This window comes from Mandrillus leucophaeus, unplaced genomic scaffold (genome assembly GCF_000951045.1).
Source record: "Mandrillus leucophaeus isolate KB7577 unplaced genomic scaffold, Mleu.le_1.0 Scaffold36, whole genome shotgun sequence".
NCBI lineage: Eukaryota > Metazoa > Chordata > Mammalia > Primates > Cercopithecidae > Mandrillus > Mandrillus leucophaeus.
The window spans coordinates 4,735,823-4,761,919 of record NW_012103809.1 but is presented as its reverse complement, the minus strand read 5'-3'; the positions used below and the strand labels follow the sequence as shown (position 1 = coordinate 4,761,919).

The 26,097-nt window shown below is 43.6% G+C and overlaps 1 protein-coding gene across 1 annotated transcript in view; it reads left to right on the top strand.

Moving 5' to 3' along the window:
• NEDD9 (neural precursor cell expressed, developmentally down-regulated 9) overlaps positions 1-26,097 on the top strand; it is a 48,633-nt gene that overhangs the window by 11,866 nt on the left and 10,670 nt on the right. Inside the window, exons 2-6 of the mRNA XM_011989695.1 lie at positions 6,785-7,239; positions 16,939-17,083; positions 17,642-17,822; positions 21,052-21,119; positions 23,190-23,303. Coding sequence (XP_011845085.1) covers positions 6,785-7,239; positions 16,939-17,083; positions 17,642-17,822; positions 21,052-21,119; positions 23,190-23,303 — 963 coding nt within the window. The remainder of the gene's footprint in view (positions 1-6,784; positions 7,240-16,938; positions 17,084-17,641; positions 17,823-21,051; positions 21,120-23,189; positions 23,304-26,097) is intronic.

Genomic DNA, 26,097 nt, shown 5'->3' with positions numbered 1-26,097 from the left:
ATGCCAAAGAGTACCTTCGGGAGGCAGGTATCTAATGTCACATTTCTGAAACCTTCTCCCACTCAGACATGCTCAAAAGAGAAATCCATAGCTAAAGTTCACAAAGCTGGAAACTCTAAGAAAACTTGAGAACTCAGGACAAAGTGAATGATGTCAAGATTCAGAGAGGGTCCAAGATACTCAGGTAAGCTTTGTAACCATCATAGGGGTCTAAAAGAAGCACTTTACAGAAAATAAAAATTACTGCCTGAAATGCAATCTGGGTGACAGAGGAGTCCTTGGTGGGAAATGCTGAACACCCCTCACCAGTGGGCAGAAGGATGACGGGGATTAGTGGGACAAAGTGGGGTCCTGCTCTTGCCTTTCTGTGAGCTCGTTCAGCTTACCTAGTGAAAAGTGTGTCAGAACACAGTCAGCAAATAGTACTGGGAAAAAAATTAGCATATCATAGCATATCTTATATCATATCATAACTTATCATATCTTCTGTCTCCTGAATGTGAAAGTTTCATGTCTGCAACTTCATAATCTCAAGAGGAACCAACTCAAAAAATTCAACATTCCAGATCTTCAGATGCAAGAACCTAAGTGTAAGCCAAGTATTCTGAGAATGAAAATCCTGACACTTATAGATATCCATGTTTTCTGACTATGGCTGTTTCCTTCTTTGGGGAAAGCCCACATCCCCCTCTATCCCAAAGGTGATGATGGGAAGGAGAGGAGAAATGTAGCCAAAATGGTTTGCAGTCCTCAGACCAAAGCTGGTTTTCATCAGTATGCACAAAAGCACGTGAGCCTTTCTCTTCCCCGTTGTGCCCCGAGACTGACCTTGACAATGTTCATCCCTCAGCCGCCTGCCTTAGGATTGACTTCCTTGACGATGGCCATTTCCTTGAACGTGTCTGTTTCTCAAGGTCTGTCCTCTGCATGCATTTGTGCATGCAGGCATGCAAACCCACAAAAGTCCAGGCTAAAATTCTGGGGGATTGGGTACAGGAAAATAATGTCATTGAGAATGGGGCAACCCTGAAGCCATGGCAGGATCTCCTGCATGACAAATATAGAATGAAGTAAAAATAATCAGAGGAAGCCAGGCCATTGATGATGCTATCGGTCTTAGTGGGCTGACACACCAGACATAGTGTCTCATTTCTCTTAAAAGGACCGCATGAGTGGTCATGGAAACTACAAGTCACACCTCTCCATATATGGAAAAGCAGATTGTTTCTCTGACATAGGAGTAATAAGCTTTCTTGACATTTTGATAGCAGTGAGGGAAGGAAAAAAAGGCAGGGAGCAGTTGGAGGTGGGGTGAGGGGCAGAAGTCATCATGTGACCTAGAGCTCTCTGTACCCGCGTTCTGGTCAACTGTACAGTATTTTCTTCCTTCTCCTCAGGCATAGCTTGGGAACCAGGAACAGCAGAACCCAAGTGGTCTGGCAAAGTGTCTGAATGGTGCTCTGTCACCTAGTGCCAAAAGCAGATTGCTACACTGAAGGGAGAAAAGCTCTTAAAAGAGACCATTGTGCTTAATCTCACTGGGATGGTCAGTTCCTCTTGGCCTTCCTGTTTGCTCCGTAGTTGCAAACACTAGTTTCAGGGGGGTCAGGCTACCGATCTGCGTCATTATCCTGTTTTAATAGGGAGGGGCAGGCACTTTCCTGCTGTCTGTCTCCCACAGTCTCTGGCTGTGAGGCTTGAGTGACTTGGATATGACATTTCTCTTTCTGGTTCATTCACTTTCCCCACTTCCATCTGAAAATTCTAACCAAATGTCTTGCTGAACTCTTTAAGTAAAACAATTTCACCCTCCCTGCAGACAATGAGGAAATCAGAGTCCAGAATCTATTTCAACTTAGTAAACATTTAATGAATCTATATTTCGTTTTGGATACGGGGGTAAAGTTCTGGAAATGCAAAAGGAATTTGCATCTCTGAACTTAAGGAGTTCACAGTCTTGAACAGGACAATCCAAGTTGTACTGTAAAGAAATAGTATGATCGAGAACTGGGAAGGGAAACAGCCTTTGGATAGATACGCAGTCTGGTTAAATGGAAGATGGGTTTTGAGGGAGGAAGAAGTTTAATGAGGAAAGCCAATTGGGAAGCAATCTCTGTGCTACAGAAAAAAAAAAAAAAAAAAAAGTTGCTAAGAACCTGAATGAAGGGTGGCAGTGAGGTGGAAAGCAGGGCCCCACTGATGGGTTGCAGGTCATGAAAAGGCATAACAAACCTCTGTGGCTCCTTCTGGGCAGCTGTGTGCATGCTGTTAACCAAGCAAAGCAAAGCAGGAGAAAAAGGTGTTTGCACTTGCTTTTAGAGAGGAAGATGCCCATTAGACTGGATATAAGGGACTGGAGTGCAGAAGAAATATCCAGCAAAAACGATGGCTTTAGGAAATATCTGTGTGTTCAGATGCCATCCCATAGATGAGATTTCCTGTAGAGAGTAAGCACATAGTTGAGAACGGGAAAGTGCAAAGGACAAATCTCTTTGGAACATGATCACTTTACGGATGGGAAAAAGATTTAGTCTCCGATGGAGAATAAGGATGAGAGTGGTCAAGAGAAGAGGGAGAACTAAAAAGTGGTATCGTGGAGGTCAGAAGAAGACAGTTTCAAGGAAGCTTGGGGTGGGGATCAAGGCTAGAGGCTGCTGCAGTCAAGGTTCCCTCAGATAGGGCTCATGATCCCAAATGCTGGTTTCCAATCCTGATTAGAGCCACAGCTGGTGTTGCACCTGCATTTCACTTGACTAAATTCTGTCCTAATTCTGGACCTGAAGACAAAAGGCCTGAATTCTTGTCTCAGCTCTAAGACTTTCTTGCCAGGTGACCTGGCAAATCATTAACTTCTTGAGGCTCATTTTTTCTTTTGTAAAGTAAAAGGGTTGGATGGTAATTGTTTAAAGTTCCTTCTGGCTTTCAAGTTCTGGGCCCTAACTGTTTTGGCATTTTGCCAAGCTCTAGCTGCACTGCTAACTGCCAGCCACTGGAGACTCATCATCCAACTGAATATAGAGTTACATAGTGCTCTTATCTCTCCTTGATTTGTTTGTGTTGACCTTCCCTACCCTGGAGATAAATATCCAAGGTGGTGGGGCAGGCAGGAGAATGCATAGATCTTGAGTAGACGAAACTGCTTCTCTGGGGTTTTTCTAAGATAGCAGATCATCAGTTTCTGACTTTATGGCCTCAAAGAATCACACCTTTGCACTGAAGGAGAGGGTCCCTCCACCTCCTTGCCAGAAGAATTCATTCTTGATTTTCCTACATACAAGTGATGTGCACTTTTGAATGAGATGATTTATGGTCCAGCTGAAATTCATTTGGCTGTTAAGGTCTTACTGAAACCTTGCGCCAACACCAAATCTTTTCGAAAGCCCAACTCCTGCCCCATGCCTTTCCCTGCTTGCTGATGTATTATCTGTGTTGGAATCTGATGAGATTTATCCATAATTTATCAAGTAGTATCATTATTAATATGTTGTCTTAGAAATTCCCTTGAATGCAGCCAGTGGTTGCACTATTGCTGTTTGTATGCAGATACTCAACAAGAGGTTGCAGTGACAAGAAATCATTCATAATTCAGAAATATACTGCTCTGAGATAATAGTTCTTCTGAAATGTAATCGTGAGAGAGATAAATATCAGATAGGTATAAAACATACATAATAACATCATTAGAATAGGACCAAGCCTGGACTGTGAATGGAGAGGAGGCAAGGCGGAGAGGGAGCCTGAAGCCCAAGGGCCATCTAGCAAATTAATTAAAACATCACCATGGCTTACCAAGGACCAGGAAACTAAGGCCCAAAGGGGAGCTATTGCCTGGCAAAGTAACACAGCTAGAACCAAAGACCCCAAATATCCAATTTATTCCATAGACATGAAAAGAAGAACTGGTCCTCTTCAGTACTTTATCATATAATGGAACCGAGCCCAGTAACAAGGACGCTGTGTGGCTGAGCTAAGGTAGCTTAAAGTTCTGGAAAGAGGATTAAACTGAAAGAGCGCAATTCTCTTTCCATCGCTGCCAACAGTGTGGCCGTGGGCAAATGATAGGTCTCCCCAGCCCCATTTCATCATCTGTGACTCAAGGGCATTGTGTCCAGGTGTCTCTAAAGGTCTCTGGAGCTGTAAGCTTCATTTTAGGAGAGTGGTTGGATATAGACATTGACTCTCTGTAGCTTGCACAGATATTAAATAACTCATACTCCTGTTCAGCCAAGGCTGAGAATATGTATCAGTGTGTGAACAGGTGTGAGACTAGTGCTGGGGTCCTGGCTACTAACAGCAGTGTCAAGCTGTGCCTGAAACCTAATCTCTATGGGCACTGAGGAGGACCGCTGGGAAGTCCTGACCACCCGTCCGGAGGACTCACCTGCGGTGCCTACATCAGCCCAGACTGTGGGGCTCTGAGAGTTTCCCCCGAAAAGCAGCTCACGGGCCGGTGTAGAAACATTAGCTGGCTGCTCACCAGGTGGTAAGAAGGTTACTGGGACAGGAGACAAAGAACGCCCAGGACGACTCTCGCATGGGGATTTCTATCTGCCTCTGATCCATCATGCTCCAGGGATCCACTTCAGTACCTCATGGTGCTTTTGGAGTTGGAAGTGGCCCAATTCCGAATGCTTTGAGCTGATTTATGCTGATTAGATCTGTAGCCCTTTGCCTTTCTACTGTTTTCTGTTTCTCTTCTTTCCCTTCTTTGTAGCCAATATAATTGCACAGCTACCAACCCCCAGCTCTCATACAACTGGCCCAACTCTGTTACTTCTGATTTCATGTAGCGGCTCCCCGATTGCTGAATGGGCCCAGAATAAAGGGACAGACAGAAGCCAGAGTGGTCAGCTCTCTCCCCACTTAATAATCTCAGTACAACTCTGGTGGAATCATTTCCTGGAGGTCATTTTAGTAAAAGGACCAAAATCTTGTCCTCTATAACTCTATGATTTCTCTTGTGAAATACAGAACACCCAAAAGATGGGAGAAGAGAAACAGAGGCAACTTTAGGATTATGACACCATCCTTAAACGGTTCCATGAACAGGATAAACTGCTGCCTGATTTTATCTTTATGTATGTGAACTTTTAATTGTTAGATGAAACCCAACGCCTCCTGGAATATTAACTACCCAGTGAATCCTTCCCCTGAAACACACAGTCCTCAGTTTCCCTCTAGCTTCCCTGGCCACTCACCTCTCTGTGTCCCATACTTCCTGGATCTCATAACTATCAAGAAAAAGGACTTCAACCTTATTCTTGAAGAGTATCACAAAGCTTCCTGAGGACTGTCCTCTATGGCTTTATCTCCTTTAATTGGCCTGGCTAAGAGGAACCTGGCTCACAGCAGCAGAACTGGACCTTCCCAACTACTGAATAGAGGGCAGATCCCTTCCATTGCACAGCCCTCCAGAGTGGAAAATGCGCACAACCCGTGGCAATGGGGCTGGCACAGGGGGACGTGAGTGGTGCAAGTCAGCCTCAAAGAAATGAAAAGCTCGAGGCTGAATAATCAAGTCCACGTCGCTAGAGAAGAAAACAGAGGGCAAAAGTCCAGACAACCTCAGCCGAAAATCCCACGAATATATCATGGTATGAAATAAAGTCACGAACCTGCCCCATCCAATCCGCAATCCCTTCTTCCATAAATGAGCCCCACCTCAATGACATTAAGTGCATCCAAACATCTTCACAAAGCACTAGAGATCACTTTTAGTGTTCCGAGGGCTTGTGCTGAATCAACAACGTCCCCGACTTCTCTGTGCTCTGGGAAGGGGGCAGGCATGCGGGAATGGCTGCCCGCGTGCTGGGAAACTTTACTAATGCCAAGAAATGAAATCTTCCCAGCCTTTGAAAGGCCTCCAAGAATGTCAGCACGTACCTCCTGCCCACTCTCTGCTGAATGCCTACTTTGGCTGTCTGCTTAGTACTGAATGTGCCAGACAGGCCTTCATACAAAGACGGAGAGTGTGTTGGACCCATGAAAGGGGAAGGCACAGCTTTTCCAATGTGAATGGCGAGATTCAAGAAGTAGGTGACGAAAGGGGAGGGCGAGGAGGGGCCCTCAGGAAAGGTATGCAGAAAAGACCGAAAGAGAAGAGTTGGCATCCTCCTATGTGTTAATAAATTCATTGTCAAAGCTGAAGATGTAGATGACTGCCGGCCTGTGCTCCATGCTTGATGGCATGTCTGTATGCCTTGCTTGTAGATTCCCTCTGGATCCGAGGCTCCTGTCATCCGAGAACAAGAATTTCTAAGCCCTGCCAAGGCATATATATATGGACTTCTGTTGATTTTTCAACTCCAAATATAAATGCTATTTGTACTGTGTTATTTGGGATTTTTCTTTTACTCTTTTCACCTCCAGTATAGAACAATATTGAGAAATATTCATTGTTGTACATCTGAATATCTCAGGATTGTTTTTTTCCTTAAGCTCACTTTAAAAAAGGAAGAAAAACATTTTGAATAGTGAACCATGCTCTAACTCTGTAACAGTGCTACTCATAATTCCTTGGCACGGCATCTCCTGCTAGAGGAAAGAACTCTTCTGGTGTTTTGAGCTTTTCCAAGGAGGCAGCCTGATGTCACTGGTGGCAGATGCAGTGTGTATGTATCTGTCTTTTGTCTGCACCATCTGTTTTTCTCCTTACAGTCTCTTGTTCAGATTTATGCTTCTCTCTTTCCAGGAAGTGTGCCTTTCCATAAGAGCACAGGCCTTAGGTGCTAAAGGGATTGACCCAATATTCTAACACGGTTTCCTTCTCTTCCTTCTTTCCTAGAATCTTATGGCAAGGGCCTTATATGACAATGTCCCAGAGTGTGCCGAGGAACTGGCCTTTCGCAAGGGAGACATCCTGACCGTCATAGAGCAGAACACAGGGGGACTGGAAGGATGGTGGCTGTGCTCCTTACATGGTCGACAAGGCATTGTCCCAGGCAACCGGGTGAAGCTTCTGATTGGTCCTGTGCAGGAGACCACCTCCAGTCACGACCAGCCTGCCTCTGGACTGATGCAGCAGACCTTTGGCCAACAGAAGCTCTATCAAGTGCCAAACCCACAGGCTGCTCCCCGAGACACCATCTACCAAGTGCCACCTTCCTACCAAAATCAGGGAATTTACCAAGTCCCCACTGGCCATGGCACCCAAGAACAAGAGGTATATCAGGTGCCACCATCAGTGCAGAGAAGCATTGGGGGAACCAGTGGGCCCCACGTGGGTAAAAAGGTGAGTAAGTGACTAACTAAATCTTTGTGCCTACTTATTTTTTTTCCCCATTGCACTTGGAGCATTTGGAAATGTTCCCAAAATAATAACTTGAAGCTGCCAAGAAGTAGATATAACCAATACCTTAGCTCAGGTATCATGTATGCATGATTTTGCCATTCATCCATTATTCAGCAAAACCTCTTTGAACTACCACGTGCTGAGTATGGTTGATTTCCAGCCCTCTTAAGTTCCTGTGTCATCCTGGGTTACATGGGTTGTTAAACTGTTTCTCTCCATCTTTCTCATACATTAGCTTCTAAGCCTTCATTCTGTGCTCAAATAGTTTCCTATCTTTTCTGTTTCTTCATGGAGTGGAACAGACACCAAATCTCGTACAAGCCTGATGATGCAACAAGGATCCTCCCTTGGCCAAAAGCTGAATCATGACCTCGGTGGCCTGGCTGAACAAGGAACCCACCCAAAGTAGTGAGAGTGAGGAAACTGGGAGTAGGTCATGCTGACCAACTCATTCTGTAGAGTTGTCAGCTTAGTTTGACTCATTTAAAATGCATAGATACTAGTGGAATTGGAATGAAGCCATCCTCCTGTCCTTCAAGTCATTCTTATAATAATGCCTGAGGCAGTGGGTGAAAACAGTGGAACTTGGATATTTAAGAAGATATTAATTTAAAAATACAGTGTGGGGGGCTCTGCAACACCCTGTATAATCCCAAATACTTTAGCAATTTGAGGTCAATAGAAATTCACTAATTGAACAATGAATGTTGAGCATCTAATATATTTTTGAAGCTTGTGACACAGTGATTAATTAAAGATAAACAAAGCCCTGGTGATGCTTACATTGCCGTGGGGGAGACGGAAGCAACCAAGAGAATGCTAGGTGGGGACACGTGCTATCAGGAAAATAATGCCAGTGGACTGATCGGGGTAATATCCACAACCAAGATGATGCTTATGTGAACATCACAAGGGAGGGATTTCCTCTTTCATTTACTGGCAAATTCCAATGGGTCCTGCAAGGTTTGGTATTAGGAATGAACCAATTTAACTGGTTAAGAAGATATCCCTGAATTATAAGAGGAAAGATGCAATTACATAACCAGAAAGAGCTTGTTGACCCTTAGAACACTAGCTATAGATCTGCCCTGTCCCAAGTAAATCGAATATGAAGTCTGATCTTACAAACCTCTGTAAATTAGGGAGTATCTATTTGATGCTATTAGAATCCTCGGTTGAAAAAACAAAGGATTCCTTTAAACAACGAAAGCACGAATGCATTTTTGGGTACATGGAGAGAGGCAGCCTAGAGACCCAGGATCAGGATAGTGCCGAAAGCCCTCGGTGTTTGGCAGGGGATGTGCCAGGGCCACCCTCCTGCCCTCCCCATCCTGGCCATGTCACCACCCCAGACCCTGACTGTGCAGGTGGATTCCTTTAAACAACAAAAGCACTAATGCGTTTTTGAATCACCTTTTATATAAAAAGCATGTTTTACAAAATACTTCTCAAGAGCACACATGTGGCATGAGCTGAGTGTATGTTCCTTAAGAGGGATTCCTCAAGGGTGGTGCACAGCTTTTAGACTTGTACTCCCCATGACAACGATGCCTGCCTAGAGGTGATAAACTGACCTGTGGCTTTTCAGTCTTCCTTGTCCTGGGAATTGTAGATTCAAAGGGAAAACGAAACCTGGCCTCTATCTCCAGAGGGGAAAAAAACAGTTGAAAGGTGTAACTATAAATAAATAACTTCTCTCATTCTTAGTCCTGGTTGTTTGCACCTTAAAAATAGCTCTCCCACATCTGAGCCAGTGAGGCAGATGGGGAGGCCAGAACAGGAAATGCTTGGCGGAGAGGTGGTGGGCTCTAAACTTTCATCACGATTGACTTTGGTAGGAAGGTAGCATGTTTTCCTTTTTAGACCCAACCTTTTCAGCTCCAAGTGGGAGAAGCCTAAGCCTTCAGACTTCTTCCCCTTGTGTTTGCTGGGACTGCCCTGCAGGCTTTCCCCCATGGCTCCCTGTCCTTCCAGAGGGCAGAAATTTGGACTCATCTTCCCTTGGATTGATGTCAAAGGGCTTGGGTGCTGGGGTGACCCTCAGGCACTCACATTCCATGTTTTGTTTTACTTTAAGTCTACACTCAGTAGAACATTTTCTGTTTAGCAAAAGGTAGATGAGTCCTGCAGGAGGAAATCAGCTTCTGAAAATGCCCTGTGCCAGCCCTTCCAGGAGTTGCAGCCAGGGCTGAAGAGTAGGTCATGCCTGAAACATCGTACAGTCAGGGTCTGGGGTAGTGACATGGCCAGGATGGGGAGGGCAAGAGGGTGGCCCTGGCACCTTCCCTGCCAAATACCAAGGGCTTCTCCACAGTATCCTGATCCTGGGTCTCTAGGCTGCCTCTCTCCATGTACCCTAGACCAGTGGTTCACACCCGTGGGAGTGTGGTTGCCTCTTCCTTTCTTTTCACTCCCTTCCTCACTTCTCTTCTCTCTCTCTCTCTCTCTTCCCCTCGCCGTCCTTCCCTCCTTCCCTCTTCCTTCTTTCCTCCTTTCCTCTGTTCCTTCCTTTCTTTCATAGTGGAGATGGCTTATCTGCTAGGAGGTGATTTTAGCCTTCCTGGCAATTGCAACTGCTTTAGAAAACATCTGTCAACATCTTCCTGGGTATAGGATATTCTCAGTGGGTGGGAATCGTTTTAATGACTTAAGCCTAGGCCCTAAGCGATAATCCCAGCGCACTGGGGATCAGGCGTGGCTTATTCATTTTTCTGAGTTTGCATTTTAGCAGTTTTACTGACTTGCTTAATGAAGCAATTTGCTCATTTTCTCTTTAAATTTTTCATCTGTAAGATAATGGTGAGCCCAGAACTAGATATGCTTGATAGTTTAAGCTATGGTCTTTAAAAGCTCTTGATAATAAAATGAGAAGGCAGTGGAATCTTATTCTGAACCACCAGGGTGGGGTTTAAAAATGTTAATGGGCATAGAATCACCCCTAGAGGTAGGGACAGTGAGTTTAAATGCAGATTCCCAGGTCTTTCCCTCAGAGAAGCTAATCCAGTAGGTCTGGTTTGGGGCCCAGGAATCTGCATCTTATTGAGCTCCTTGCATAGTTTTGGGGGTGGTGGCCTAGGACTAGATCTCGAGAAACATTGTAAAGGGACCATGAAGGAGCTGGGACATGTTCCAATCTGATTATGATTTGGGACTTTCCATAGTTCAAAATTCCCTTGATATTGCTACAGACTGTGGGCTTCAGAAGTTTTATCCAGCACTGCTTTGTTCTACTAATGAATCACTTAAGGAAAAAAACAAACAAACAAACAAACAAAAGAGACAGTGAATTCTGCCTTCTATTACTTCAACTTTGCTCTTGGAAAGTCCAACCTCTATCCACCCTCTTTTATCTCCTCCACACTAACTGACATTCATCACTTATTAAATCAGCATTTAGAGAAAGAAATATGTCATAAAATCCCCACCCTTTTAGGAAACAAGCAGACAGTATGAGAACTGTGGAGAGAGTAAGGCCTTCAGGGTTCAGCTGATGCCGGGTTGTTTCTCCATAGCTGTATATCCTTTGGTAAGTTACCGACCATCTCTAAGCCTTGGTTTCTTCATCTGTTTTATGGGAACGATCCTAACTACTTCATAGGGCTGTCATGAGAATTAAATGGAAGTATACATAGAAGGTCCCTGACTCAGTGCTTAGCATGGCAGGGACTTAAAAGAATGCATTCCCCTCACCTTGCGTTTCCTTTCTCAGAGTTTATTTTCTACTACATCAGCCCTGTTGTGTTTCTTACTACACACCGAAGGTACAAGTGCTTTCTTGCTAACACATATGCTGTGCTTTTTGAGTGTGTGGCTTTCTCTTTGGTTCTACAAGAATTCTGCAAAGCATGGAAAAAAAACTCTCCAAGTTATCTGAAAACCATATACGCTGACACCTTTACTTAATTTCATTGGTCGTTTTCACTCTGGGTTTTATGCACAGGGCCGTTTTATCCATTAGGCATTGTAGGCAACATGCCCGGTGCCTATAAGAATGTTTGAGAGCTGAATAAAAGATCTTTTGGCTCCAAAATATGAAACACAAAAACTGCAAAACAGAAACTAATAAACATTTAGGCCAATGTCTAGGAAACCATATCATGTCTACCCCATTAATTGTTCTATGTAGGGCTCATAACTATTTCATCATATTAGAAAATAATATGTAGGTTATATTTTTCTCACTTTGCAAAGATTTCTAAATATGCATCGTGATTGCCAAGAACCCATAGGCAATCATAAATTAAATGAGTTACTCATAGTCAAATAATTTGAAAAGCTGAATTATAAAAGAAGAAAAAAGTTTTCAATTTTTAACAGCAAAAGTTCTACTTAATATGGGATTATGGTTTGGGGTAAATGAAACCTACAAATGTTCAAAACCAAAAGCCTAAAAAGATCTAAAATCGTCTCATTTCTCTGCTTCAAAGATCAGTGAAATTGTCACCTGAGCTCATTCATTTCACAGTTGATCTGCATGGGAAATTATGTGTGCTTCTCTGATTATTCTTTGGATGTGTCGCTTTTATTCTAACTGCTGGAACTATTTGTTGTACCTCTTTCTGAAGATCTGTTTGGGGCTAAATTACAAGCTCCATCAACGCAGGGGCCATGGCTGCCTCCTGACTGCTTATAGGCTAAGCACTTGGTAGAGCATCAGCCCACAGATAGCAGCCCAGTGAACCAATGAACAAGGTGGAAGCGAGAATCAAAGTGTTAAATTAGAGTTAACCTTTAATTAACTGAAAGGTGGTTCTGATCTTATCACACATCCACCCTCACACGCTGCTGCTCCAATCCCATGGTCCAGCTTATTACCATCTGGTATGAGAGGTGTCAGATTATATACAGTCACTTCCCTCGCTGAAGGACCTTTCAGAATGTCACTGCCTGTGTGCTCTAAGCGTAATTAATCATACACAATAAATGAGTACCTTGAAGCAAAGCATGAGTGATATAAAGTTGGGCTTATCTGAGAGTTTAACTTCTGTGCATTTTGCCCACTTTAGACAAGATTAGTTAACTCCTCTGTGGTCACCTAAGGAGGAAAACTAGCCTTTTTTTTTTTTTTTTTTTTTTGAATCAGGGTCATATATATTTCTACATCTCTGGTAGGCCTTCTTTTTCTTTTTTTAATGAAGGGGACTTTTATTTATTTATTTATTTTTGAATCAGGGTCTCGCTCTGTTACCCAGGCTGAAGTGCGGTGGCGCCATCTTGGCTTACTGCAACTTCCGGCTCCTGGGTTCAAGCGATTCTCATGCCTCAGCCTGCTATCTGGGACTACAGGCATGCGCTACCAAGCCTGGCTAATTTTTGCGCTTTTAGTAGAGATGGGGTTTTGCCCCGTTGGCCAGGCTGTTCTTGAACTCCTGGCCTCAAGTGATATGCCTGCTTCAGGTTCCCAGAGTGCTGGGACTAATAGGCATAAGCCACTGTGCCCGGCCTGACTTTTTCCTCTGAGGAGCAGAACTTCCTTTCCATATGTTATGATTTACCTAGAATGCCTTTCCCGTCTATTCTCCCAGTGAACTCCTATCCATTCTTTAAAACCCACTCCAAGGTTCATCCCCTTCATGAAGCTTCCTCTCTGCAACCCAGCAGTTTCTCCCTTCTCTATGGTCCCAGAATACGTTGTATATTTCACTGATCTCAAGGGCTCCTTAAAAATGGAATGGTCTGCCATAGCAATGCGTGTGATGGTCTAGACTGGGGTAAGTATTGCTTTGAGGTGGCACTTGGAAAACTCAAGTAATATTCAGATTTACCAAGATCATATGACATCATCTTTAAGGACCATTTTCTACCTTCCAAAATGGGTCACAGCCAAATGTTGGCAGGAAATGATTCAAAGGTTTTAGCCAGGTCTTCCAGGCTCATTCCTGAAAGGTAATGTAAGAAACAGAAATAGATTAGCTACAATGTTTGTACCTTCCTAGACACTGAGTCATCACAAATTACACACATACACGTACATACACATACACACACACACACACACACGCAGACACCCATAAGCTGTTGGCTAAGGAACAAGGACTTCCCTTATTGGAATTTGAGGCATTGTGAAATCTGGTTGCCCAGAGTGTCACTCAGATACTAGCCAACTAAGTACTATATATTAGCAGCATGACTTGTCTAACAACAAGCAAAAAATAGGTTTAGAGGAAATGAAAGCTTCCAGAAAAGTTAAACTCTGACTTCACCTCACTTTCTCCTATTCCCTGCCTATACACACACAAAATACACACACACCCAAAAAAATACTTCTAGGGCAGAGGGTACTTCAGTTTCTTCATTTATAAATCAGTAAAATACAACTATGTTCCAGAATTGTACGTTTCTACATAAAGATAATCCTAATTTAAATGAATTGTTTGCCTCGATACATGGTTTTCGGGGCTATGCAGAGAACTGAACTTGCCATCTAAAATGTCACCCCTGAAGTTTCAAGATACATTTTAATACTACACAAAACTGGAGGTCGTTCAGCACTTGAAGGGCAGGACTTTATGAGCTCACTTTGAAAATGAGAAGTATCTTTTCTCAGACAAGTCACCAAAGCCAAAGCAATGAGCAAACTGTAACACCCCTCCTTAAAAATTAACAAAGGTCCTTTTTGTTTGGCCAGTGCCAAAGCCTTCAAACTCAGTTGCACTTCGTTCTAAAGTTTATAGATAATGCATATTTCTAAGAGTGCATTAGTAACTTCTTATAAACCCACACCAAAGCAAACAGAAGTTAACCCTCCTTTTTCAATGATTTCATGCTAAGTGACTGTGCTTATCACAGTGAAGAGGTAAGAGACTGCTTTAATATGACGTCTGGCTAAGTAGGAGAACACTGTATTTGTGAGAGAGAGAGAGAACAGAATAAATTTATTTATTTAATTTCATGATAAAACAAACAATATTGGTTGAACACATCTTTTTTTGAGACAAAGTTTCACTCTTGTTGTCCAGGCTGGAGTGCAATGGTGCAATCTCGGCTCACTGCAACTTCTGCCTCCCGGGTTCAAGTGATTCTCCTGTCTCAGCCTCCTGAGTAGCTGGGATTACAGGTGCCCACCACCATGCCGGCTAATTTTTGTATTTTTAGTAGAGATGGGGTTTCATCATATTGGTCAGGCTGGTCTTGAACTCCTGACCTCAGGTGATCTGCCCACGTTGGCCTCCCAAAGTGCTGGGATTACAGACATGAGCCACCGCGCCAGGCCTGGTTGTACAAATCTTTAAAAAAAGACTTGCTTGAATACATCATGCAAAATGCAGAACTAGAAACGGTCAGCAATCAAAAGCACTTCATTCTAACTAACTGTGCCTTAAACGTTGTCAAGATAACTTCTAGAGAGACGTGCTGCTCCTGTTTAAAGTGTGTCAGTGCCACTCACATAGGACAATGTGTGTTCCTCAAAAGTCGGATGTAGGCCGGGCGCAGTGGCGCATGCCTGTAATTCCAGCACTTTGGAAGGCCGAGGTGGGTGGATCACCCGAGGTCAGGAGTTCGCAACCAGCCTGACCAATATCATGAAACCCCGTCTCCACTAAATACAAAAAAATTAGCCGGGCATGGTGGTGCATGCCTGTTAATCCAAGTTACTTGGGAAGCTGAGACAGGAGAATCTCTTGTACCTGGGAGGCAGAGGTTGCAGTGAGCTGAGATCACGCCATTGCACTCCAGCCTGGGCAGCAAGAGCAAAACTCCTTCTCAAAAAAAAAAAAAAAAAAAAAAAGTAGGATGTAACTCCAGTAACATTTGAAGAGTACCAAGGAGTCCTCTCTTTAAAGGGATTCCATAGTATATCAGTTTTTTGAAGCAAAGAAGCCTTTAGCAATGCCACAATCACCTCTGATTTATTTGATTAATTTTTGTAATACTTGGTTTTCTTAAAGCATGGCACACTTAAACCAGTTATTTACTGGATGAGTTTTTGTTTTCAAAGTCACCACCAATTGAATGTGCAGCCTTCACTGGTGTCATTACCCCATGCTTCCATCTCATTTTGCAAGATAGTGTTAGAACCAGAGTGGGGGTGACCCCAAGGCAGCTCGAGCCTTGGCTCCATATCAGGGATCCTAGAGAGGTACTCCCACCTGATCCTCTCCACAGCCTGGTGAGGTGCACCTCGCAGCGTTCACTGTTCAGAGGAGGGAACTGAGGTCTGAGAAGGAAATTCACTTGCTGAAGTTAACTTGCTGCCTCCAGTGAGAGGAGTGATATTTGAGCCCACGTCTGTCTGACTCCAATGCTAATGATTTTTACATCCCGGCTGAAGGATGATGTTGCCAGGCCCTTAAAGAAGAAGGCGTATTTGGACACCTCATTAGCAATTTGGGTGCTAAATCATACCCTGTTGGCAGGATGAATTAAAGTTGCTGCCCAGGGCTCCCACCTCAGGTCCAGGGAGTAGCCTCAATGCTGAGGGAATCTGAATTAAGGAGCATGGAAGTTCCTCCCACCCAGCTGTAGTGGGCAGCTTCAGAGTGGGCTGATCCAGGAGTCCCGAGCAGGTCACTAGGGTGATGTCTAGACTCCAGTACCACTTGAGAACGTTGCTATGTTGGCTTTCTCTGCCACATGGAAAGACTGTCTTTTCTTTTTTTTTCTTTTTGAGACAGAGCCTCGCTCTGTTGCCCAGGCTGAAGTGCAGTGGCGCAATCTCGGCTCACCACAACCTCCACCTCCTGGGTTCAAGTGATTCTCTTGCCTTAGCCTCCCGAGTAGCTGGGACTATGGATGTGCACCACCATGCCTGGCTAATTTTTATATTTTTATTAGAGATGAAGTTTCACCACGTTGGCCAGGCTGGTCTCGAACTCCTGACCTCGTGATCTACCCACGTCGGCCTCCCAAAGTGCTGGGATTATAGGCGTGAGCCACCACGCCTGGCCTAAGATTATCTTTCCAAATGACTTCAAATTCCTCCAAATGGGTAACTTCATTTAACCAGGTGGGGGCACCTCCCAAAACACAAGTTACCCAGTTTTCAAGTTGTGGCTGTCATATAAGGAAGTAACTTTTTTAAAGAGAATTTACTTGTGAAATTAGGAAAGTAGTAGATTTCTGGAAAATGTCTAACATGTATTGCTAGTGTAGGCCGCAGGGCATTGAGAAAGGTATACCGCTGCACTGCTGGCCCAGCTAACCAACGGTCTCCTTCACTTCCCTATCATTAATAGCCTGAGTAACTAACTCCACTTGAGTTCCCTCAACTGTGAAATGGCAAGTAACGCTCGATTATCTCTAATGATCTTTGCTAAAATTTTATGATGCAGATATCCTTATCTGACTCTTTCTCAGAATCACTTTAACAGTTTAATAAAAATGGCCTGACATCAAGAGTCTTTTTTTTTTTTAAAGAAAAGATACTCAAGCATTGATTATAAATTTCAACTTGACCCTTAAGTTTTTGCAGATTTTTCCCACTCTCCCTTTAGGATCCAGCCCACCATCCCATCCAGAACCACAGTGCACTTTGGAAGACAGAGCTGTGTCAAAAGACAGCAGGAGCAGGCAGGGACACAAGGAGGCAGGGGCTGGAGTGTGCTGAGCCAGTGAGAATCAGTCTTTGACAGACCCAGGTCTTGTACCCAAAAAACCTTCCAGAGTTCCCCACTAAGGAGCACCCTCATCCCTGTTTTGTTACCAAGAGCTAAGAAAGCACTTCATCCTGGAACTCATTGTTTTCTGCCCATTTCCCCCTATTTAATCCTACTGGATTTTGCAGAAGACATTTTAGGCCTGGTGTCTCTGGACACGACAACCACCTTCAGAGCAGGCACCGAGTTCTGCCTCGTGAGTGGTTGGCCTCATCAGCTACTGCCTCTCTTCTTCCAGCGAAACCATGAGAGTTCTCCTATTTAGGAGGAAATGATACCAATCGGCATTTGGATCCCAAAATTCTCATCTCTCACCTCCTCTCCGTAGTCCCATTCCCCTTAGGGCAGTCTGTGGGCATCTGTCTAAAATCCATTTCCCAGTGTAGATGTAGTGCTCAGTGTCCTGTTGAATTTATTTGGACATCAGAAGAGCCAAAATACCTGTGCTTTTTTATAGTTTTCATTCAAAGAACGTTTCAGTCCATGAGACAGAAAAAAAAAAAAATGGCTTTGCTGTATCCAGCTTGTCACAGGCTTGTATTTGGCATTGTTCTGAGAAAGACCTCAACCACTTGTGAAACCCAGACGTCATTTCCCGTTGTGTTCTTTCATGTTAAATGCTCCTAGCTGCTCACTGGTGCTTGGTCACTCTATAACTAAATATTGCTTTAGCACTTGCTACACAAAGAGCTTCCTGAAAGCAGCAGGGGAGACATGCTAGGGGCTTAACAATCGGGGCACTGTTTCCATTGAGCGGGTTTGCTGCCCAATGCTGCGTCAAATGAAAGTGACCCAAGAGCGCCACTGCTCCACTTCTGAGCGTCCAGTTGTGACTGTTTCCTCGCTGGGGAAAGAAGCTGGCTGTGATTTAGATGTGGCTAGCAAAAGGTTTGCTTCTGGCATAAAATCAGGCATCAGAACGACTTCGAAAGAAAGTAAATCACCTCCCCAAAATACATGGGAAAAAAACTTCATGAGCACAAGGGAAGCATTTGGAAAGGTTAACCACGGACACAGCTTACGAGGGTATATTTGTAAGGCCAGACTCAGTTTTCATTATATTGTTGCTATGCAAGTAAATAAATGAGCTCACTGCTACACCCAAGCTGGGCAGAACAAATTTACAGAGAATTAATAAATCCAGGGTAGGCAACATGTGGCTTTTCCTCTGGTCATAGAAAAGCAACTAGTACTCTTGGATTTGAAACAGGCAAACCTCTGTAGCTTTAGTTTCTGAAAACTGGATCCCAGTTCTTATGGGCAGGCAGTGATAATGGTAATGTTTCTTTTCCTCGGGTTTTCTTTAAAGGGAAGGGATCAAATAGTTCATTTAAGAGAAAGAGGTTATTATAAAGTCTAATAAATACTGTGATAGCTCTGTTAATCCTTTTCAAGGGCATTTAAGTGAAAGAAGTCCTTTCCAACAGGCAGTTTTGGAAAGCTAAACACTCTTGTTAATTCATGAAACACAAAGAGAGATAATATAAATAAATCAGGGGCTGGGGAGGAATTAGAGATAGACAGGAAGCAGTCAAATTTTACTTCGCACATATGCCAAGAAAAGTGCAAATACATGGCTGTTAATCAGTAAAACATACTTTTAAATTCAGAGAATCATAGGTACTATGAATGGTGAGGTTATAAATCTGTAATCATTATGGCACATGGACACTTTTTAACTTCTCACCAATTACCCATTGTTATTTCCTGAGCACCTCCTGGGTTACCTAGCTCCTCACTAGGCCTTAGGGAAGGACACAGAAGCTGATTCCACACATTACTGCTCTACTAAATTCATGGGTAAACTCCACTGGCCAATAATCAAGGCATTATCTATATTGGAGGCAAACAATTGCACAATTCAGGCTATTTGTAATGTTGCTTTGAATTGTAGAGACTTAGAGAATCATGGGACATAGACTCTAGAACAGGTCTGTGTCCCATCATTCTCTTAGAAGAAAACCTTTCAAGTACTATTTCTTATTGTTTTTTAAAATCTTGTTAAAATGGCAAAATTTATATATTTTTATAATTTTTAAATTTTTGATGCATACAAAGATAGATACAGATAGATAGATAATGTAGAAGTATAAATAATATTAAGTCACTAGAGCATGATCAACTAGCGAAGTTACCCAGTCTTCTCTCCATCCCATCTCTCTGTCTCTCATCCACTCCACCCAATTCTTCCTTTCAAAGAGTAGGATTTTTCTGCTTCATTTTTTTACTGCTTTGTTCTTACTTAGGGTTGCCGGAAGCACATGGAAGGAGGGAAAAAGTTAAAACAAGGCAGTGTTGGGAGGGGAGCGATGAGAAGTCATGATAAGTAGGTGGGTGACCCACAGGGCTGGCATCAGAAGGAAACATAGCAAAACATGGTGGATATGAGGATTGCTGTGGGGAGAAGGATTGGCCTTTGTGAGTGACAGCCGTCTGCTCCCTTCCCACTTCCCTTAGTGCTCCATTGAGCTAGCAGCACGTAGCTGAGAAGTTGAAGTTCTCCTGACCACATGGCCTTTGCTGCCACTGCTCTGCCCCATCCCAGGCACCTAGCCAGCTCTGCATTAAGGAGGTGAAGTGGATGCCCAAGGAAAGAAGTGCCCCCAAGGAGACTTGCTGAGACCTTGAACAAGTGACACAATGTGAGCAGAAGTTGTCTTGATAGAAAATGCTTTGTTTCGAGGCATTCCAGAGAGATGGGCAAGTGTCCTACTTCTTGGCAAGATCCTCTAAACAAACCCAGCTTGTGAACCTCCCCTGAAAAGATCTCATCTGGTGAGCATTTTAATAAAGTGTCCTGAGTTTGGAGCCTTGCCATCTTTCTCTTGGATAAATATCTTTATCTCCTAGACTTGGAAAAACACATTTTCTCCTAGGGTTTCCCATTGGTGCGTCTTGAGCTGCTCTGGTGATAACCGTAATAATGCCAATACTGATATGAACAGCAGAAAACAGTAACCCAAAGAACTCTACAGATGATCATCAAGGACCACTGTTTCTTACCCATTTGCTGCTTCGGTTTGAAATTCTCACGGCCTCTTAGATCTCACTTTGAGCACTATACATTCCTAAAGATTAATTTCTTTCTATCTGACTTAAATTTAGGAATGATTAAAACATGATTAATGTTTTCTCCCATGATTTGATCATAAAACATTTTGAAAGGAAACAGCCTTGAGATCTGTGATTACTAAGACATACATAACATTCTTGTCGCATTAGAAAGCAAGAATGGACTGTTGCTTGCCTTGTTCCTCTTGTCTTGTCCCCTGAATTCCTGTTCATCTTTGATTGTATGTGGGACATCGCATTTTTAATACATTTGTAGAAATAATGTGAAGCCTATAAAGACGTTTTCTGCCTCCAGAGAGAATTTTCTTTCCTTCTGCCAGCCTCATAGGCAAGCATCCCTCTGATTCCATGCTTTGAGATGTTCTGGCAACCCTGACGTCTTCAGCCTGTGCAAGGGTGGGTTTACTTCCACTTAATCCTTATTTTGGATACAGTCCTTAGGGTTCCAACCCAAAGTCGGGGGTGGTTTGGGGTCCCTACTTTGGTGAGCCCTGTAGTTCAATGTTCCCCCTTACCCAAAGCAGCTGTAGAAAACCCAACACAGTCTCCCGGGCACCTGTTTCAGATCAGCAAAAAATAGCACATGCCCCCAAGGAAAAGCAATCTAACCTCTATTAATTCTTCTCCCAAAGTTTGACCTAGTCATTATCCTTTAACTCTTGACACTATTAAGGAGATCTTTTCTAGCTTTTCTTCATTTTTCTAAATTGTCTTCAGCAAGATGGTTAATTCAATTATCTAGTTCATGATTTCTGGAAGTCAAAGTCGAAAGGTAAAATCTATATAGCCTAGGTGACAATTACAATAACAACAGCTAAGGCTTATTATGGCTTTATGCCAGGTACTTTATGTACTTGATCTCATTTAATACTCATATAGCCTGTGAGGGAAGTATAATTTCTATTTTACTTATGAGAAAATAGGCTTAGAATGGAACCTTGGTTCTCATAGCTTGCGAGTGGTAGAACCGGGATTTAGATCCAGCTCTGCCTGAGTCCAGCTTCTGTTTATCAATCACTTCCCCCTTCAGACCTAATTCTTCCAATAAGCAACAGAAAAAGACCCAGTGAGGCCATGGCCTCTGGCACACAGCTTCTCATGAACGAGCCTATCACACATCCCCAGAACTAAAGCTAGCGTATGTTCCTTCTGATGTCAAGGTAAAAAGCAGGGTTTGTTTTGGTTTTTCTTTTCCAAAACACTCCCCCACATGTTTCTGGCTTGTGGTTAAGAAGAACCCAGGTGTTCATGTCACATACGAGCTCAACTGGGGAAAAGGAAACCATCCAGCAGCCCTCCTTGCCCTCCAGTAGTGGCTTCACCCAATCTGAGGTGCATTCTTCTACAGTTTCTGATTTCTCAACTTCACCTAACATTCCCTTGCCTTCTTGGCTCCCTCTCTTGCCCAATACTACCATGCATGGCTGATAGGGCACCGTTCTGCCCTGTATCCCATGGGTTCTACTTAACCCAGAGCTGGCTTACCTGGAAACCAAGCTTATTCTATATTGGCAGACCTCACGCCATCTTGCTTAAAAGCCTTCAGTTTTCCTTTGGTTGATTAATGTATCACTCAATAGAGTTATGCAAGATCTACTGTGCTGGACACTGTACTAGGCCCTGTGGTTTATATTTAAATGAAGAAGGAATGATCTTTGACTTTAAAATGCTGGAAGAAGAGATGAGATGCATCGAGACCGTCAAACCACAAGTGATTAAGTGCCATTAGAGATGTGTGGATCACTGGCTCAGGGAGTTCCAAGGACAGAGACATATTATCTGTTTGAGAAGGGCTTGATGGGGGAAAGACATTCAGCCAGGCCTTGAAAATCAATTCAAGTTTGAATATGAGGAAAGAAAGAAGAGCGTCTCAGACAAGGACACGGCATGGATGAAGACACGGAGGTGTGGGCGTGCAGGGCATCTGTGGAAATGGACAGCTCAGTTCTCGCTGAGGAAGGGAGTTGGTGCAGAGCATGGAGACCCTGCCTTCAGAGGATTTCCAAGAGGAAGGAGGGCAAAGATACACAGATGAAGGCAAAGACTGGCAGCCCAGAGGCCAAAGACATGTTTAGTTTGGCCAAGACACTGTTTTTAAAATTTAAGCCAATTTTGAAAACCAGGTTTCACATAAAATTCCAAATTTCTGGCTTCTCCTGAAAACATGAAAGATCTGGCAACACAAGGCACAACTGTCTTCCTCCTTTCGGTAGCAGGGGGTTCTGTCTCCCCAGCACCCAAGCCTGGCTTGTTTCTTCCCTACACCCTACTTGCTCGGTCCTCGAGCATCTGACTATAGGACCCTTGCTCTGCTATAGGTACCAGCTCAGGGAACACAGATGCAGAAACATCAGAAAGAACCCTAAGGGCCTCTCATCCAGCTTGCTGACTGTCATCATGTTGGTTCTCAGACCTCCCTATCTCTCTCTGCTACCCAAACACAGACCCTCTTCTTTAAAATTTCAGCACGCATGGCTTTCAAAATTATGAGGCATGGAAGTGTCAAAAGCATCTCCAAAAACTCATGCCGCCAGGATCTGAGACTCAAAACAGTGTGGATCAAACACCATCAAAGTGTGGGGCGGGGCAATCCGAGTTTGTTTTCTTGTTTTTATGTAAGCAGATTAATTAGAAAACTAACATAACGCCAGTCTTTGGGCTTTTGATCCTACCCTGCCGGGATCCAGACTTGGAGATGTATTAAATGGATTCTTCCTTTTCTAAATGTCTGCAATCTGCCCTTCTTGACTTCATAGCTCTTCTCAAAGTCTCTGTCTTGGACCCTCCCGTTAGTTACTGAGAATGGCATACTAATAGCTGAGAAAGGTTGAATTCCTCCTAGGGACAGAAAATCCACATATGGAAAGTGCAAATCCTGTGCCGAGTAATCACTAAAATAGTTGCAGTAGCTTTGGGTCATAGAGCCCTGGGAGACCTCACAATTTAGACCCCTTCCCGGCAACACTAATGAATTAAGAGGTCAGTTTGGTAATTCCAAAGGCTAAGCCTTTGTAACTATAAATAAATACATAGAATGAAAGGAATGTAGAAAAAAAAAAAAAAGCAAACAGAGGGGGAAAGGAAATGAAAACCTGACTTGATTTCATTGAGAAAATTAGTTTAAAAATGTCCTTTGTGTAGCAGTTCCTTTAATGCCTCACCGAACAAATGCCTAGGAGAATTCTTCCAAACTTGAGGTCCCCTTAACCAGACCTTGGCGTGCCTCTTAGACTGAAGTTCGGCAGTTCTGGGAGGTGGAACGAGGAGAGATCGTAGGAAGGTTTTTGTGTACTTATGTCAAGCAGCAAGAAAAAGCCTTAATGAACCACAAAACTGGAGACTTTGTAAGGTACAGCTCAGTCAGCACTTTTCCTCTGAGGAGAGAACACACAATTGGCATGAAAGTGACCCAAGCAACAGGTCGAGGCAGAGAATGTCCAAAAGTAGAATACTTCCAGCTCCCTGATCTTCCATACGTCACAATGCGGATTGCTGCACTGGACTTGTCTGACCAGATGCAAAATGCTGGTCCCATTTAAATGCCATTTGTGGACCAACGTGAATTAGATGGTAATGTTAGGAAGGCTGGAGGGGGGCAGGGGCTGCTGTATCTAGTTGGCTTTTTCCCCCTGTGGTTTTCACCATCTGTTTCTTTGAATGCATAAACAAGGAAAATGACTGGTTTGGAATGCAGAGTTTTAAAAAACCAGATGACCACAGGCATCCTCTAAATGAGAAAGAGAGAGCAAGTTGGGGTTCTGTGACATTTGTCAGGAAGTGAAATGTTAAATACCGGGAAGCATTAGCGCTCTCTGCCAGGGAAGATCCACAAAGGCAAGGAAACACTTTGGCGGTGACCCTGCCTTCCTTTTCTGAGGTCATGCTATGTGTTTATATGTCACGTAGTGCTATTTTCAGACACCAATGCCACCCACTCTAGCTCCCAGCCCCCTTCTGGGTTTTTTGTTTGTTTGTTTGTTTTGTTTTGTTTTGAGACAGTCTCTCTCTGTCACCCAGGCTGGAGTGCGGTGGCGCAATCTTGGCTTACTGCAAGCTCCACCTCCCAGGTTCATGCCATTCTCCTGCCTCAGCCTCCCCTACCGGCGCCCGCCACCACGCCCGGGTAATGTTGTGTATTTTTAGTAGAGACGGGGTTTCACCGTGTTAGCCAGGATGGTCTCAATCTCCTGACCTTGTGATCCATGCGCCTTGGACTCCCAAAGTGCTGGGATTACAGGTGTGAGCCAGCATACCTGGCCTGTTTGTTTGTTTGTTTATTGAGATGGAGTTTCACTCTTTTTGCACAGATCTGGAGTGTAGTGGCACGATCTCAGCTCACTGCAACGTCCGCCTCTTGGATTCAAGTGATTCTCCTGCCTCAGCCTCCCAAAGTGCTGGGATTACAGGCATGAGCCACTGCACCCGACATGCCCCCTTCTGTTTTTTAAACGAAAGAGGAACAGTTAAGTTGGACTTCAGCATAACCAGCCTTGGTTTTCCATTAGCATTATTGCTAAGTTGGCAACGTTGGATAAAATCCACTCTTGGAAACTTTTAAGCTGAACAAAAGCTGCACTATGAGCAGGTGCTATGATAAAGCCAAAACAGTCCTCTAAGTAGAGGGGCTGGTGAAATAGACTAAGGGGAGATCTTCATTTCTCTCCTGGACAATAGTGAGTATAAAAAAAAAATCATATAAGGGCATTAGGAACACAGTGTGTTTTTCTTTAGCAAAGGGCATCCTGCTTTAAAAAGGAAAGTTTGCTATGCACAATACAGTGGCCACTCTATAAAGTGGTTCTGTATGCTCCATGAGGTCCATGCCAACAGACCTCGAAGCAATAGGTTCCTTTTTTAAACCCAAGACAGTTGAGAGACTTAATGGAAATTTTGAGTGCATACTAATCTCCTTTACCTTCACTGCAAGAAATAATCAGTTGTAAGCACTAGGGATTTAAAGCCAAATTGAACTCAGGCATTTTTAGAGCCCCTGGGGAGAAGGGCATTGGTGCATTTGGCTGAGTTCCACCCATTTCAGCATAAGACGGACGTGGAGCATTTTTCACATAGTTTTGTAGGCAGCCTGACGCCAGAGTTTTCACTTCAGAGAAAGGATAACAAGTTGATGGTTTCTTAGGGAACAACCAACTCTTCCTAATTTGCAATGTCTGGTCTCCTCAAAGATGTCGTGGGCAATGCTTGACATGGGCACTGTTAATGACCTGACGGGTGGGGGTTAGGCAGAAACAAGACCCTGCGCATTTAGAAGCCCTTGGAGGATTACATATGTTTCCAAATGAGTTAAGTTCAAATAATTTTTTGCTGGTGCTTAGCACACCAATGAAATATGTAGATATGAAAAACAGGAGGCTGTTAGGTAAGATTCATTTTACTGGCACTGGTTCCAGATGCCAGCATCGTGATGAACGCTATTTGACTTCTGACATCCCTTGACGTAGGTACTGTTGGGGATGTTTTCTTTCCTGGTGGAAATGGGAAAATGATTAGAGACCAGAGGTCAGGCGATCTGAACTCTGTTCCCGGTGCCTCCCTGGCTCAGTATTTTGTTTGTTTGATAAGTTAGATCGAAAGCTCCCAGAGGTTTCTAAGGATAGCACAGTTGGAGCACTGGCTTTGTAAAAGTACTCTGGTGAGCTGTGGAATTACAGTTATAATCATCATCATAATGTCCAATGAAGAGGCATACTGAGGAAGGCATGAGAGGAATTTTAAGTGGCTGAACTCCATTTGCATTATTCATTTTACAAATCGTTTCAGAACCTTAAAGCAAATTTCAGTGTGCAGTACTTTACATGCAAAATGCTCCTGTAGGACTTTCATAAGTTACACGCAAGTATCCCTTAAAGTATATTTTAGAAATACGCTTACAGTGCATCAACTCTATCTGACGAACTCTGAGATGATCACAAGGAAGGGTGACAGAGATATTTTAGGGATATGTTTCTCATTGGGATTCAAGAGGGATTTAAAATTTTACTAACCTGGGCCAGACGCAGTGGCTCACGCCTATAATCCCTGCACTTTGGGAGGCCGAGGTGGGCAGATCACCTGAGGTCAGGAGTTCGAGACCAGCCTGACCAACATGGTGAAACCCCGTCTCTACTAAAAATACAAAAA